Source organism: Gobio gobio, assembly GCF_949357685.1.
Source record: "Gobio gobio genome assembly, chromosome: 3".
Lineage (NCBI taxonomy): Eukaryota > Metazoa > Chordata > Actinopteri > Cypriniformes > Gobionidae > Gobio > Gobio gobio.
The window spans coordinates 1186528-1204304 of record NC_137099.1 but is presented as its reverse complement, the minus strand read 5'-3'; the positions used below and the strand labels follow the sequence as shown (position 1 = coordinate 1204304).

General features: G+C 42.0%; 1 protein-coding gene across 1 annotated transcript in view; it reads left to right on the top strand.

Moving 5' to 3' along the window:
• tmem255b (transmembrane protein 255B) overlaps window positions 1-17291 on the top strand; it is a gene marked incomplete at both ends in the record, with an annotated part of 32020 nt that extends 14729 nt beyond the window's left edge. Inside the window, 6 exons of the mRNA XM_079811914.1 lie at window positions 7708-7797; window positions 7937-8017; window positions 9677-9762; window positions 14949-15108; window positions 15199-15348; window positions 17082-17291. Coding sequence (XP_079668040.1) covers window positions 7708-7797; window positions 7937-8017; window positions 9677-9762; window positions 14949-15108; window positions 15199-15348; window positions 17082-17291 — 777 coding nt within the window. The remainder of the gene's footprint in view (window positions 1-7707; window positions 7798-7936; window positions 8018-9676; window positions 9763-14948; window positions 15109-15198; window positions 15349-17081) is intronic.
• Between the last annotated feature and the right edge of the window lie 486 nt (window positions 17292-17777).

The following is a 17777-nucleotide window of genomic DNA, read 5'->3' as shown; positions in this document are numbered from 1 at the left end:
GTGTTGTTTTATTTGATTTTCTCAGTCCAAGTGAAATTAGATATAGCATAATTTTTTGAATGACAGTCTGGACATAAATGATGTCGCACGATTTGTCTACAACTACAAAATATGATCACAAAATCAAACATTTTTAACAAATCTTTAACATTTAAAAAAAGGGGGAAGATGTCAATTTTCCTGTTGGCTGGACATCACTTTTGGACTGTATGTAATGTGCATGTGTGTGTGTCTGCGCGTGTGTGTGTGTGTGTGTGCGCCTGTGTGTGTGTGTGTGTGTGCGCCTGTGTGTGTGCCTGTGTGTGTGTGCCTGTGTGTGTGTGTGTGTGTGTGCGCCTGTGTGTGTGTGCGCGGGTGCGTGTGACCGTGTGTGTGTGTGTGTGCGCCTGTGTTTGTGTGCGCGTGTGTGTGTGCGCGTGTGACTGTGTGTGAGTGTGTGTGACTGTGTGTGAGTGTGTGTGACTGTGTGTGAGTGTGTATGTGTGCGCACGTGTGCGTGTGACCGTGTGTGAGTGTGTGTGTGTGTGTGCGCGTGTGTGTGCGTGTGACCGTGTGTGTGTGTGTGTGATGGGTAGGTTTAGGGGCAGGGGCAGTGTGTGTGTGTGTGTGTGTGTGTGTGTGTGTGTGATGGGTAGGTTTAGGGGCAGTGTGTGTGTGTGTGTGTGTGTGTGTGTGATGGGTAGGTTTAGGGGCAGTGTAGGGGGATAGAATATACGGTATGTACGGTATAAAAACCATTACGCCTATGGAAAGTCCCCATGAAACATGAAAACCCAACATGTGTGTGTGTGTGTGTGTGTGTGTGTGCGACAGTGATCCGCTCACGTGTGTGAATGTGAGTTTTATCAGGTCAGTATTTACAGCTTCAGCCGCTCAGAGCCCTTGATTAAACAAACCCAGAGACATGACTGGACTGAGTGTGTGAGAGCGACCTTTCGTGTGTGTGAGCCATCGCGCCGTTGGACAGTAAATCACCCATAATGCACTGTGCCAGCGACTCTACATTTACTTTATTACTGCAGTCAGTCGCTGGAGTCACGAGCTCACCTGCAGCATCACTTACACCACAAAAACAGAACCACAGCACTGACGGTCAGCTGAGGTGCTCTGTGTTTAAACGGCTGGGGGATTGTCATGTTTTTAACTTTAGTGAGTGTGTAGTGTCACTGTTTGAGATTAAAAAACATCTGCAAAGTTACGGCGCTCAAAGTTACGAAGCTCAAAGTTACGAAGCTCAAAGTTTCGACACTCAAAGTTAGGACACTCACAGTTACGACACTCACAGTTACGACACTCAAAGTTACGACACTCACAGTTACGACACTCAAAGTTACGACACTCAAAGTTACGACACTCACAGTTACGACACTCACAGTTACGACACTCACAGTTACGACACTCACAGTTACGACACTCAAAGTTACGACACTCACAGTTACGACACTCACAGTTACGACACTCACAGTTACGACACTCAAAGTTACGACACTCACAGTTACGACACTCAAAGTTACGACACTCACAGTTACGACACTCACAGTTAAGACACTCAAAGTTACGACACTCACAGTTACGACACTCAAAGTTACGACACTCACAGTTACGACACTCACAGTTAAGACACTCAAAGTTACGACACTCACAGTTACGACACTCAAAGTTACGACACTCACAGTTACGACACTCACAGTTACGACACTCAAAGTTACGACACTCACAGTTACGACACTCACAGTTACGACACTCACAGTTACGACACTCAAAGTTACGACACTCACAGTTACGACACTCACAGTTACGACACTCACAGTTACGACACTCAAAGTTACGACACTCACAGTTACGACACTCACAGTTACGACACTCAAAGTTAGGACACTCACAGTTACGACACTCAAAGTTAGGACACTCAAAGTTAGGACACTCACAGTTACGACACTCAAAGTTAGGACACTCAAAGTTAGGACACTCAAAGTTACGACACTCACAGTTACGACACTCACAGTTACGACACTCAAAGTTACGACACTCACAGTTACGACACTCACAGTTACGACACTCACAGTTACGACACTCAAAGTTACGACGCTCAAAGTTACGACGCTCAAAGTTACGACGCTCAAAGTTACGACACTCAAAGTTAGGACACTCACAGTTACGACACTCAAAGTTACGACACTCAAAGTTACGACACTCACAGTTACGACACTCACAGTTACGACACTCAAAGTTACGACACTCACAGTTACGACACTCAAAGTTACGACACTCACAGTTACGACACTCACAGTTACGACACTCAAAGTTACGACACTCACAGTTACGACACTCACAGTTACGACACTCACAGTTACGACACTCAAAGTTATGACACTCAAAGTTACGACACTCACAGTTAGGACGCTCACAGTTAGGACGCTCACAGTTACGATACTCAAAGTTACGACACTCACAGTTAGGACGCTTAAAGTTACGACGCTCACAGTTACGACACTCACAGTTACGACACTCAAAGTTACGACACTCAAAGTTACGACACTCACAGTTACGACACTCACAGTTACGACACTCACAGTTAGGACACTCACAGTTACGACACTCAAAGTTATGACACTCAAAGTTACGACACTCACAGTTACGACACTCAAAGTTATGACACTCACAGTTACGACACTCAAAGTTATGACACTCACAGTTACGACACTCAAAGTTATGACACTCACAGTTACGACACTCAAAGTTACGACACTCAAAGTTAGGACACTCACAGTTACGACACTCAAAGTTACGACGCTCAAAGTTACGACACTCACAGTTAGGACACTCACAGTTACGACACTCAAAGTTATGACACTCAAAGTTACGACACTCACTGTTAGGACGCTCACAGTTACGACACTCAAAGTTATGACACTCACAGTTACGACACTCAAAGTTATGACACTCACAGTTACGACACTCAAAGTTAGGACACTCAAAGTTAGGACACTCACAGTTACGACACTCAAAGTTACGACGCTCAAAGTTACGACACTCAAAGTTACGACACTCAAAGTTACGACACTCAAAGTTAGGACACTCACAGTTACGACACTCAAAGTTACGACACTCAAAGTTACGACACTCAAAGTTAGGACACTCACAGTTACGACACTCAAAGTTACGACACTCAAAGTTACGACATTCACAGTTACGACTCACAGTTAAGACACTCACAGTTACGACACTCAAAGTTACGACACTCAAAGTTACGACACTCACAGTTACGACGCTCACAGTTACGACGCTCAAAGTTACGACACTCAAAGTTACGACACTCAAAGTTACGACACTCACAGTTACGACACTCACAGTTAAGACACTCACAGTTACGACACTCAAAGTTACGACACTCACAGTTAAGACACTCACAGTTACGACACTCAAAGTTACGACACTCAAAGTTACGACACTCAAAGTTACGACACTCACAGTTAAGACACTCACAGTTACGACACTCAAAGTTACGACACTCAAAGTTACGACACTCACAGTTAAGACACTCACAGTTACGACACTCAAAGTTACGACACTCAAAGTTACGCCACTCAAAGTTACGCCACTCACAGTTACGCCACTCACAGTTACGACACTCACAGTTACGACACTCACAGTTAAGACACTCACAGTTACGACACTCAAAGTTACGACACTCACAGTTACGACACTCAAAGTTACGACACTCAAAGTTACGCCACTCAAAGTTACGCCATTCACAGTTACGACACTCACAGTTACGACACTCAAAGTTACAACACTCACAGTTACGACACTCAAAGTTACGACACTCACAGTTACGACACTCAAAGTTACGACACTCAAAGTTACGACACTCACAGTTACGACACTCAAAGTTACGACACTCAGTTACGACACTCACAGTTACGACACTCACAGTTACGACACTCAAAGTTACGACCCTCAAAGTTACGACACTCACAGTTACGACACTCACAGTTACGACACTCAAAGTTACGACACTCAAAGTTACGGCGCCCAAAGTTACGACACTCACAGTTACGACACTCACAGTTAAGACACTCACAGTTACGACACTCAAAGTTACGACACTCACAGTTACGACGCTCACAGTTACGACGCTCAAAGTTACGACACTCAAAGTTACGACACTCACAGTTACGACACTCAAAGTTACGGCGCTCAAAGTTACGACACTCACAGTTACGACACTCACAGTTAAGACACTCACAGTTAAGACACTCACAGTTACGACACTCACAGCTACGACGCTCAAAGTTACGGCGCTCAAAGTTACGACACTCACAGTTACGACACTCAAAGTTACGACACTCACAGTTACGACACTCAAAGTTACGACCCTCACAGTTACGTAACCGTAATCACACTAAACTATCCCTGTTCTCTCTTCATCAGCAGATATTATGTGGCTCATCTTACCCCACCCCAGCACTTTAGAGATTATCATGACAGAATATGCTAATCAATGACTGAAGATGGTTAACTCATAAACTCATCCTCTATCCCTTCAGAAGCGTCCTGTCTCGTTCTACATGTGTGTGTGTGTGTGCGTGTGTGTGTGTGTGTGTCCTGTCTCGTTCTACATGTGTGTGTGTGTGTGTGTGTGTGTGTGTGTGTGTGTGTGTGTGTGTGTGTGTGTGTGTGTGTGTGTCCTGTCTCGTTCTACATGTGTGTGTGTGTGTGTGTGTGTGTGTGTGTGTGTGTGTGTGTCCTGTCTCGTTCTACATGTGTGTGTGTGTGTGTGTGTGTGTGTGTGTCCTGTCTCGTTCTACATGTGTGTGTGTGTGTGTGTGTGTGTGTGTGTGTGTGTGTGTGTGTGTGTGTGTGTGTGTGTCCTGTCTCGTTCTACATGTGTGTGTGTGTGTGTGTGTGTGTGTGTCCTGTCTCGTTCTACATGTGTGTGTGTGTGTGTGTGTGTGTCCTGTCTCGTTCTACATGTGTGTGTGTGTGTGTGTGTGTGTGTGTGTGTGTGTGTCCTGTGTCGTTCTACATGTGTGAGATGTGTCTTTATCAGGCACGTGCAGAGGGGGGGGCTTTGGGTGCTTGAGCCCCTGCCCTTTTTCAAAATGAATCAAAAGTGCCCCTCTCAGACAAATATCAATGATAATATCGTGGACAATAAAACGAAATAAATGTGATTATTATAACATGACAATGTATACAATAGTAACGAACGGCTCAAAAGTCGGACAATTTCTGTTGAGGCGTTGCCATAACGCGTTGCTATGGGTCGCGTGCGTTTTGATTGACAGCTGATTTTCCACTGAAGCGGCTCTTGAGCTAAATATGGTCCTTTCAGAGAGTGTGTGTCCTTACGGGAAAAAAGTAAACCAATATTTTTTTTCATCCATAATCAGAGCTAATGTGTTGATTTAATTAAAAAAATCTATATATGATATATTTTAAAGTATTACACAATTCACCAATGCCCGTTTGTCATGTATATACACCAGCCAATCGTGATCTGGCAAAGCAAGTTCAAATTCCATTGGGCGATGTGAAGTGGTAATTTTCTGTTCTTATTCATAAATCGGTTGAAAATTACATGGACAGACGAACTAACATTTGTGGAACGATTTCCTGCGGTTTGGCTCATTTTATAAATTGCATCACTAACTAAATAGACTTTAACAGACAACAAACAAATCCCTGCACTAAACCACAGCAGCAAAAGTCGCATTAATGGTAAGTAGTGTTAAATTCACTTGTATTTATGTATATTGATACACCGTTTACTATTTCATGAAACTATCAAAGTTAACAAAACCCAAGTGCCAGCGGCTCCTACAGGCCTATTAAGCGAAGTGTAGGCTGGAGAAATGGTGAAGTGAAAGGACTTATTACCATTTTTGAATATTATGCAGCATTATGAAAGAAGTCTCTTATGTTCATCAAGCCTGCATTTATTTGGTAAAAAACAGCAATATTGCGAAATATATTACAATAATTGTTTTCTATTTTAAAATAATTTAAAATATAATTTATTCCTGTGATCACAGCTGGATTTTCAGCATCATTACTCTCTTCAGTGTCACATGATCATTCAGAAATCATTCTAATATGAGGATTTAATGTCAGTGATGGAAACTGTGAGACTCTTTTCAAGATTCTTTGATTAATAAAAATTTTAAAAGAACACAATGTAATAATATTTCACAATATTAGGCTACTGTTTTTTCTGTATTTTTGATTAAATAAATGCAGGCTTGATGAGCATAAGGATATATATATATATGTGTATGTGTATTAGATTAGATTAGATTCAACTTTATTGTCATTACACAAGTACAGGTACATGGCAACGAAATGCAGTAAGAGGCTGGTTCGCCCGAACAGGGGATATATATATGTGTGTGTGTATATATATTAGGGCTGTCAAAAGATTAATCGCGATTAATCGCATCCAAAATAAAAGTTATACAAGCATGTATATATTTAAGAAAAAAATATTATTTAAATATAAAACATTTATATCTATATATATATTATAGATTATATAAATGTATATACAGTATATACATGCAAATATTTCTTAAATATATACATGAATGTGTGTGTATTTATATATAAATAATAATTAACAGAGTACACACACATATATTATGTAAACACAAACTTTTATTTTGGATGCGATTAATCGCGATTAATCTTTTGACAGCCCTAAAAAATATATATATATATATATTTACATATTGCCCCTTTTTTACATTGCCCCTGACGAACTCTCTGCACGGCCCTGTGTGTGTGTGTGTGTGTGTGTGTGTGTGTGTGTGTGTGTGTGTGTGTGTGTGTGTGTGTGTGTGTGTGTGTGTGTGTGTGTGTGTGTGTGTGTGTGTGTGTGTGTGTGTGTGTGTGTGTGTGTGTGTGTGTGTGTGTGTGTGTGTGTGTGTGTGTGTGTGTGTGTGTGTGTGTGTGTGTGTGAGGTCATCAGAGCTGCTAACACAAGCTCTTGAAGCTCCGCCCTCTTCCTGAAAGGAGGCGGGAGCAGCAGCTCATTTGCATTTAAAGGGACACACAAAACAGCGTGTTTTGACATGATATTAACATGATCTGTGGGATATTTTAAGCTGAAACTTCACACACACACACACACACACACACACACACACACTCATCAGATACTTATTTACATCTTGTGAAAAGGGGCATTATAGGAACCCTTTAATTCATGATTTTAACCCTGTAAATGTGTTTTATGTTAATAAATAATTTTGAATGCATCACATGCTCATGATACACTATCAGCTTTAGAAATCAACATATCAAATATTCTACAGCAGGCTTTATGGGGTTAATAAATCAACATTGAAAGTGTCTTTTCTCCTCTATTGTGCCGTATATCGAGTGAATCGCTTCACAAACAAGAACAAATGTAGGGGCGGGGCTTGAGTGTGTGTGTGGGGAACTGATTGGATGGTTGTGGTTTGCTATTGGCTGATCTCATGTGAGTGACAGGTGGCCCCGCCCTCATCATCAGAGAAGAGATGAAGATATTCAAGATTATTAACACAATTATGAATATATACTGCAGTATTGTATAAAACAGTGACTTTAACCGTGTGTGTGTGTGTGTGTGTGTGTGTGTGTGTGTGTGTGTGTGTGTGTGTGTGTGTGTGTGTGTGTGTGTGTGTGTGTGTGTGTGTGTGTGTGTGTGTGTGTGTGTGTCAGCTGGTGGCCTCCATCATCTTCATCAGTCTGGGGGTGGTGTCGTGTTTCCTCTGCTCCATCATCGACGGCATCATCGCGGCCGAGTTCATCGTGAGTATCTGCTCACACACTGCTCTGTCACTGCTCGTGCTGAAATCATGAGTTACTGTGTGTGTGTGTGTGTGTGTGTGTGTGTGTGTGTGTGTGTGTGTGTGTGTGTGTGTGTGTGTGTGTGTGTGTGTGTGTGTAGGACAGGAGGCCGCTGATGGAGGGCCGCTGTGACTTTTACTCCAGCTCATCTTCTTACTCCTACGACAGCTACTACACCGAGGTGTGTTTACAAACCTACAAGTGATCATGTGCTCTGCTTCCCTCTGCTGGTCAGATATAAACATCACATCACTTTCAATCAGTACACCGATCAGGCATAACATTATGACCAGGTCAAGTGAATAACACTGATGATCTCTGTTAGTGGGTGGGATATACAGGTATTGATGTGTGACAAGGTCCAGATTGAATTAACTTGCGATTCTAAATGTTTTTTTTAGGGCTGTCAAAAGATTAATCGCATCCAAAATAAAAGTTTGTGTTTACATAATATATGTTTGTGTACTCTGTTAATTATTATTTATATATAAATACACACACATTCATGTATATATTTAAGAAATATTTGCATGTATATACATTTATATAATCTATAATATATATAAATATAAATGTTTTATATATAAAAATAATATTTTTTTCTGAAATATATACATGAATGTGTGTGTATTTATATATAAATAATAATTAACAGAGTACACACACATACATTATGTAAACACAAACTTTTATTTTGGATGTGATTAATCGAGATTAATCTTTTGACAGCCCTAGTTTTTTTTTCTTCGAATTCTGAGATAAATTAGTTCGAATTTAGAGGGGAAAAAACGTGCAATTCCAAGAAGAAAAAATTAGAGAGAGAAATAAAAAAGAGTCAGAATTCTGAGGGAAAAAAATTGGGTTTCCCAAAAAAAAAAAAACTGAATTCCGAGAAAAACACTCTCGATTGCAAGAAAAGATTACGAGAAGGAAAAAATCTGAATTTCAATAAAAGGTCAGAATTCAGAGGGAAAAAACGTGCAATTCCGAGAAAAAAAAAGAAGAAAAAAAAACTATTTCTGAGGAAAATGAGTCAAAATTCAGAGAAAATAAACGCGAAATTCTGAGAGAGAGAAAAATCTGAATTCCGAGAAAAAGTCAGAATTCTGAGAAATAAATCCCCACACCGATCAGGCATAACATTATGACACGCTCTGTTAGTGGGTGGGATATATTAGGCAGCAAGTGAACATTTTGTCCTCAGTGTTGATGTGTTAGAAGCAGGAAAAATGGGCAAGCGTAAGGATTTGAGCGAGTTTGACAAGGGCCAGATTGAAATAAACTTGCAATTCCAAATGTTTTTTTTCTTCGAAATCCGAGATAAATTAGTTCAAATTTACAGGGAAAAAAACGTGCAATTCCAAGAAAAAGATAAAAATTAGAGAGAAAAAAAAAAAGAGTTAGAATTCTGAGGGAAAAAAATTGGGATTCCGGAAAAAAAAAAAAAAATCTGAATTCCGAGAAAAAAACTCTCGATTCCAAGAAAAAGATTACAAGAAGAAAAAAATCTGAATTTCAATGAAAGGTCAGAATTCGGAGGAAAAAAACCCAACACCTTGCAACTTACAGGACTTAAAGGATCTGCTGCTAACATCTTGGTGCCAGATACCACAGCACAGCTTCTAGAGGAGTCCATGCCTCGACGAGTCAGGGGGACAATCACGATATATTAATGTTATGTTTGATCGGTGTATATACATTTCCATCTAAATTCCTTCATTTGTCAAACACTCATCCAACATGAGCAGTCTGTCATAAAATCTGCAATATCCCTAACACACAGTGTCCAATGTAAAGCGCTGAGCTGTGTGTGTTTTAACGGTGTCGATCTGCTGATCAGGTGAACTGTAACTCCTATGGGAATGCGTGTAAACTGAAGGTGAAGAGCAACACCTGCTACTGCTGTGACTTAATCCACTGCGACAGGTGAGCGACACTGTGTGTGTGTGTGTGTGTGTGTGTGTGTGTGTGTGTGTGTGTGTCAGGGCCGGCCCAAGCCCTTATGGGGCCCTAAGCAGAATTTTATTTGGGGGCCCAAATAGGTGTATATATTTTTGTCCAAATATCACAAAACAGCTGGCAAATATAGAACCGTGAGACTGACGATATGTGTTTCGTCAAGATTAGAAAAGGTTTTTATTATAAAGTTTTTAAAATAAATGTTGTAATATGAAACATGGCGACGCCCACTAGGGGAGGAGCCTGCTAGAAGAATTTAGAGTACCGTTTCCATGGTAACACAAAATCCGATTTGAAAACGGTTTTCACAGGATGAATATTGAGTTTGTTAGCTTTCAAATGATGTATAGTTTGTCAACATTAGATCAGGCTAAATATAGGATATCATTGTTTTAAACATGCAGTGGCAAATGGGCCTGTGAAAGGTAACAGGTTACAGGGTTAGTTCACCCAAAACTGTAGATTGTGTGATTAATGACTGAGCCTCATGTGGTTGGACACCCGTCAGACCTCCGTTCATCTTCAGACACAAATGAAGATATTTTAGTGTAAATCTGATGCTCTGAAAGGCCTCCATTGGCTCAACTTTACACTCTCAAGACCCTTAAAAGACACTAAAGACTAAAGTTACAAAGTCCATCTCACTACAGCGGCTCTACAATAACTTTATGAAGACGAGAATAGTTTCTGTGCGCAAAAAAACCCTAAATAACGACTTATATAGAGATGACGATTTCAAAACACGGCATCATGAAGCTTCGAAGCGTTATGAATCAGTGAGTCGATTCAGCGGTTTGGAGCGTTATGAATCAGTGAGTCGATTCAGCGGTTCAGAGCGTTATGAATCAGTGAGTCGATTCAGCGGTTCAGAGCGTTATGAATCAGTGAGTCGATTCAGCGGTTCAGAGCGTTATGAATCAGTGAGTCGATTCAGCGGTTTGGAGCATTATGAATCAGTGAGTCGATTCAGCGGTTCAGAGCGTTAAAACACTAAACACTGGCTTTACTATTAAGTTAGCCAAATCACACACAGAACCATGTTTAGCATGCCTGTAGATAAACAATTCATAAAAGCTCTAATCAAAGAATCATTTACACTAATGCCAGGTTCGCTGTTGAGATTTTAACGTTAGTGTTTGTAACGTTAGGTGTTCGCCGGATAACGTTAAGTATGAATGAGCATTTAACAGACTGGTTTGCAGAACAGCGCTGTCATCTGTTTACTTCCTTGCTACAACATATTACAGGAAAACACATCGATGAAAAATAAATCAGACTTACAGGTTGTGGCCCGTGAACAGCTTCTGTTTGTAAATCCAGCTTTCAGGACAAGCCGAGGTGCGAATCCCGTATTGAACTCGCGAACATTGTGGAAGTTTTCCTCCGTGAAATGTGCAGCGCGCGCGTCGTGCATTCACACACTGGCCGCGTTTGTATCACGCAGCTGACGTTGTGCAAATCCGGCATTGAACTCGCGAAGATGGTGGAAGTTTTCCTCCGTGAGATGTGCAGCGGGAGCCCCGCACGCGCCTGTTCCCTCCGTCTCATACACACGTGCATATAACATGCTGTGTGTTAAACGATGTTAAACACCCCCGTCCCTATAGCCTAACTATACCACAACAACACTCCAGCCTAACTACACCACAACACCACTCCAGCCTAACTATACCGCAACACCACTCCAGCCTAACTATACCGCAACACCACTCCAGCCTAACTATACCACAACAACACTCCAGCCTAACTATACCACAACACCACTCCAGCCTAACTATACCACAACAACACTCCAGCCTAACTATACCGCAACACCACTCCAGCCTAACTATACCACAACACCACTCCAGTCTAACTATACCACAACACCACTCCAGTCTAACTATACCACAACACCACTCCAGCCTAACTATACCACAACAACACTCCAGCCTAACTACACCACAACACCACTCCAGCCTAACTATACCACAACAACACTCCAGCCTAACTACACCACAACACCACTCCAGCCTAACTATACCGCAACACCACTCCAGCCTAACTATACCACAACACCACTCCAGCCTAACTACACCACAACACCACTCCAGCCTAACTATACCGCAACACCACTCCAGCCTAACTATACCACAACACCACTCCAGTCTAACTATACCACAACACCACTCCAGTCTAACTATACCACAACACCACTCCAGCCTAACTACACCACAACACCACTCCAGCCTAACTATACCGCAACACCACTCCAGCCTAACTATACCACAACACCACTCCAGCCTAACTATACCACAACACCGCTCCAGCCTAACTATACCACAACAACACTCCAGCCTAACTATACCACAACAACACTCCAGCCTAAATATACCACAACAACACTCCAGCCTAACTATACCACAACACCACTCCAGCCTAACTATACCACAACACCGCTCCAGCCTAACTATACCACAACAACACTCCAGCCTAACTATACCACAACACCACTCCAGCCTAACTATACCACAACAACACTCCAGCCTAACTATACCACAACAACACTCCAGCCTAACTATACCGCAACAACACTCCAGCCTAACTATACCACAACACCACTCCAGCCTAACTATACCGCAACACCACTCCAGCCTAACTATACCACAACAACACTCCAGCCTAACTATACCGCAACACCACTCCAGCCTAACTATACCACAACACCGCTCCAGCCTAACTATACCACAACACCACTCCAGCCTAACTATACCACAACACCACTCCAGCCTAACTATACCACAACACCACTCCAGTCTAACTATACCACAACACCACTCCAGCCTAACTATACCACAACAACACTCCAGCCTAACTATACCACAACACCACTCCAGCCTAACTATACCACAACACCACTCCAGCCTAACTATACCACAACACCACTCCAGCCTAACTATACCACAACACCACTCCAGCCTAACTATACCACAACACCACTTCAGCCTAACTATACCACAACACCACTCCAGCCTAACTATACCGCAACACCACTCCAGCCTAACTATACCACAACACCACTTCAGCCTAACTATACCACAACACCACTCCAGCCTAACTATACCGCAACACCACTTCAGCCTAACTATACCACAACACCACTCCAGCTTAACTATACCACAACACCACTCCAGCCTAACTATACCACAACACCACTCCAGCCTAACTATACCACAATACCACTCCAGCCTAACTATACCGCAACAACACTCCAGCCTAACTATACCACAACACCACTCCAGCCTAACTATACCACAACACCACTCCAGCCTAACTATACCGCAACAACACTCCAGCCTAACTATACCACAACACCACTCCAGCCTAACTATACCACAACACCGCTCCAGCCTAACTATACCACAACACCACTCCAGCCTAACTATACCACAACACCACTCCAGCCTAACTATACCACAACACCACTCCAGTCTAACTATACCACAACACCACTCCAGCCTAACTATACCACAACAACACTCCAGCCTAACTATACCACAACACCACTCCAGCCTAACTATACCACAACAACTCCAGCCTAACTATACCACAACAACACTCCAGCCTAACTATACCACAACACCACTCCAGCCTAACTATACCACAACACCACTCCAGCTTAACCATACCACAACACTCCGGCCTAACTATACCACAACACCACTCCAGCCTAACTATACCACAACACCGCTCCAGCCTAACTATACCACAACACCACTCCAGCCTAACTATACCACAACACCACTCCAGCCTAACTATACCACAACACCACTCCAGCCTAACTATACCACAACACCACTCCAGCCTAACTATACCACAACACCACTCCAGTCTAACTATACCACAACACCACTCCAGCCTAACTATACCACAACAACACTCCAGCCTAACTATACCACAACACCACTCCAGCCTAACTATACCACAACAACTCCAGCCTAACTATACCACAACACCACTCCAGCCTAACTATACCACAACACCACTCCAGCCTAACTATACCACAACACCACTCCAGCCTAACTATACCACAACACCACTCCAGCCTAACTATACCACAACACCACTTCAGCCTAACTATACCACAACACCACTCCAGCCTAACTATACCGCAACACCACTCCAGCCTAACTATACCACAACACCACTTCAGCCTAACTATACCACAACACCACTCCAGCCTAACTATACCGCAACACCACTTCAGCCTAACTATACCACAACACCACTCCAGCTTAACTATACCACAACACCACTCCAGCCTAACTATACCACAACACCACTCCAGCCTAACTATACCACAACAACACTCCAGCCTAACTATACCACAACAACACTCCAGCCTAACTATACCACAACACCACTCCAGCCTAACTATACCACAACACCACTCCAGCCTAACTATACCACAACAACACTCCAGCCTAACTATACCACAACAACACTCCAGCCTAACTATACCACAACACCACTCCAGCCTAACTATACCACAACACCACTCCAGCCTAACTATACCACAACAACACTCCAGCCTAACTATACCACAACACCACTCCAGCCTAACTATACCGCAACACCACTCCAGCCTAACTATACCACAACACCACTCCAGACTAACTATACCGCAACACCACTCCAGCCTAACTATACCACAACACCACTCCAGCCTAACTATACCGCAACACCACTCCAGCCTAACTATACCACAACAGCGCCGCAATACAAAATGGCCTCACCCCTTATTTAATATTCTCGGAGGAGGGGTTTATGTAAATATTGAGCCTGGTGATGTCATCAGCCCTGGAGGAATGTCTGTAGTCGCCAACGGCCGTTTGCTGTAGTTCTTAGAAATGGATTTCTTTAAAAGCAAATATCTCCCTTTGCTTTAAACTTTGAACGTTGTAACTTTGCAGATGTTGTTTATGCTCAAGCAGCAACATTACACGCTAGCTAAAGTTAGAATAGTGAAATCGTGGTTTACCACCCCTTTAATGACAGAATTTTCATTTTTGGGTGAACTAACCCTTTAAGGCCATTTCGCGATTTCAATCATAAATGCCTTGGGCTGGCTCTGGTGTGTGTACAGTAACTGTGTGTGTGTGTGTGTGTGTTAGTCTGGACTACCGTGTGCAGTACTACGAGTTCACGGGCGTCAGCAGCTGTGGAGATGTGGTGAATCTGTACCGCCTGCTGTGGGCCTGTGTGACGCTCAATGTGCTCGCAGTGTTTCTGGGCATCATCACCGCCGCCGTACTGGGAGCCTTCAAAGACCTGGCGAGTCCTCCTTCAGTTTCTGTAGCGCTTTATACAATACAGATGGGTTCAGGTTGTTACCTTACATAACATGTGTGTGTGTGTGTTCAGGCTCCTGTGACTCACAGTCACATGACAACCAGTCCGGCTCCGCCCCCTCACATCCTGTACAATCCCAGCCAGCATCTGATCACCTACACCGGCTTCTGCCCGTCTGGACAAACTCTACCCGCCTACCCGAACTACCCTCTGCCCATGCAGGTGAGCGCCACTGTCTGAACGCCAACCTCACTGAGTTACATTAATGCTTCAATAACTGATCACTCACACACAGCACTGATCAAGCGCAATTACAGAGATGATATTTCAAATGTCAAATTCAATTTTATTTGTATTGTTTAGTGCTTTTCACAATACACTTCATTTCAAAGCAGCTTTACAGAAAATCATACGCTTTAGTTTTCATTAAGAGTTTTAAACGTTGGTCGTTTTGTTCCGTTAAGAGTTTTAAACGTTGGTCGTTTTGTTCCGTTAAGAGTTTTAAACGTTGGTCGTTTTGTTCCGTTAAGAGTTTTAAACATTGGTGGTTTTGTTCCGTTAAGAGATTTAAACGTTGGTCGTTTTGTTCCATTAAGAGTTTTAAACGTTAGTAATTTTGTTCCATTAAGAGTTTTAAACGTTGGTCGTTTTGTTCCGTAAAGAGTTTTAAACGTTGGTAGTTTTGTTCCTATAAGAGTTTTAAACGTTGGTCGTTTTGTTCCTTTAAGAGTTTTAAACGTTGGTCGTTTTGTTCCGTTAAGAGTTTTAAACGTTGGTCGTTTTGTTCCGTTAAGAGTTTTAAACGTTGGTGGTTTTGTTCCGTTAAGAGTTTTAAACGTTAGTAATTTTGTTCCATTAAGAGTTTTAAACGTTGGTGGTTTTGTTCCGTTAAGAGTTTTAAACGTTGGTGGTTTTGTTCCGTTAAGAGTTTTAAACGTTAGTAATTTTGTTCCATTAAGAGTTTTAAACGTTGGTGGTTTTGTTCCGTTAAGAGTTTTAAACGTTGGTGGTTTTGTTCCGTTAAGAGTTTTAAACGTTAGTAATTTTGTTCCGTTAAGAGTTTTAAACGTTAGTAATTTTGTTCCGTTAAGAGTTTTAAACGTTGGTAGTTTTGTTCCTATAAGAGTTTTAAACGTTGGTCGTTTTGTTCCTTTAAGAGTTTTAAACGTTGGTCGTTTTGTTCCGTTAAGAGTTTTAAACGTTGGTCGTTTTGTTCCGTTAAGAGTTTTAAACGTTGGTGGTTTTGTTCCGTTAAGAGTTTTAAACGTTAGTAATTTTGTTCCATTAAGAGTTTTAAACGTTGGTGGTTTTGTTCCGTTAAGAGTTTTAAACGTTGGTGGTTTTGTTCCGTTAAGAGTTTTAAACGTTAGTAATTTTGTTCCATTAAGAGTTTTAAACGTTGGTGGTTTTGTTCCGTTAAGAGTTTTAAACGTTGGTGGTTTTGTTCCGTTAAGAGTTTTAAACGTTAGTAATTTTGTTCCGTTAAGAGTTTTAAACGTTAGTAATTTTGTTCCGTTAAGAGTTTTAAACGTTAGTAATTTTGTTCCATTAAGAGTTTTAAACGTTGGTCGTTTTGTTCCGTTAAGAGTTTTAAACGTTGGTCGTTTTGTTCCGTTAAGAGTTTTAAATGTTGGTCGTTTTGTTCCATTATTATTATTATTATTATTATTATTAGTATCCATGATTATATGATCGGTTGTTTTCAGTGAAAAATAGCCGATTGTCAGAGTCCGATGTGAGTTTAACTTTCCTCAAATGTAATTATCAGTGAAGATGTTGAGATATATATGTTATGGCTTTAATTTTAGTTTAGTTTTCAGATTTAATTACTATATCATGATGTTCATTTTCAAGTTTTCTGTGATATTGCCCACCTTTAATCAGTTTAAACATGGCAGCTGCTAGAAAGTCAACACATGATGCTCTTGACGTTATTTGTGATTCTTGTCCTCCAGCATCTGAACGGTTACCCAGCTCCATCCGCTGCTCCATCCGTCCCCGAGGTTTCGGCCTCCCCGTCGGATGAGACCCAATCGGCCGCTCAGAGCGCTCCGGCTCAAACCTCGTCTCAGGACACCAGCGGATACATGTTGACTCCAAACGCTCCCTCGCTCTACGCTCACTCCTTAGGGCCCTTCGAGAAGCCTCCGCCCTACGCCTGCTGAAGGAACACTGACCCCTGACCCCTGACCCGTGAAGATCTGTGTGACCGTCGCCGCTAATGACCTCTGTAATCCTCAGTGTTTCTCGTAGATCCATGTTGTTCTTCAGTAGTTTCCTAGACATCTGATCGTTAATATTTACCTCCCTGTTCGTCATCGTTTGATTCACTGAACCGGATCATAACTCAGGCTGTACGAGCTCCATCTACACACTCTAGCCAGAAAACAATGCTTTAGTCTTCTTCTGCGGGCAGATCAACTCGTCATCACTGTGACTAATCTTACTGAGAAATGTGTCGACATGTTTTTTTATCAGATTCATAATAACACATATGGTTTAATAACAGGTTCCATTAGTTAATAAACTGTTCATGGTTAAGATGAACTCTTTCCCTGCCATTGACGGAATTTTCCAGCAATCCATGTTTTTGCTGTTATGCATCTTCTGAAAGAAAGAGTACAGAATCTCCAGATCAAAACACAGGCGAA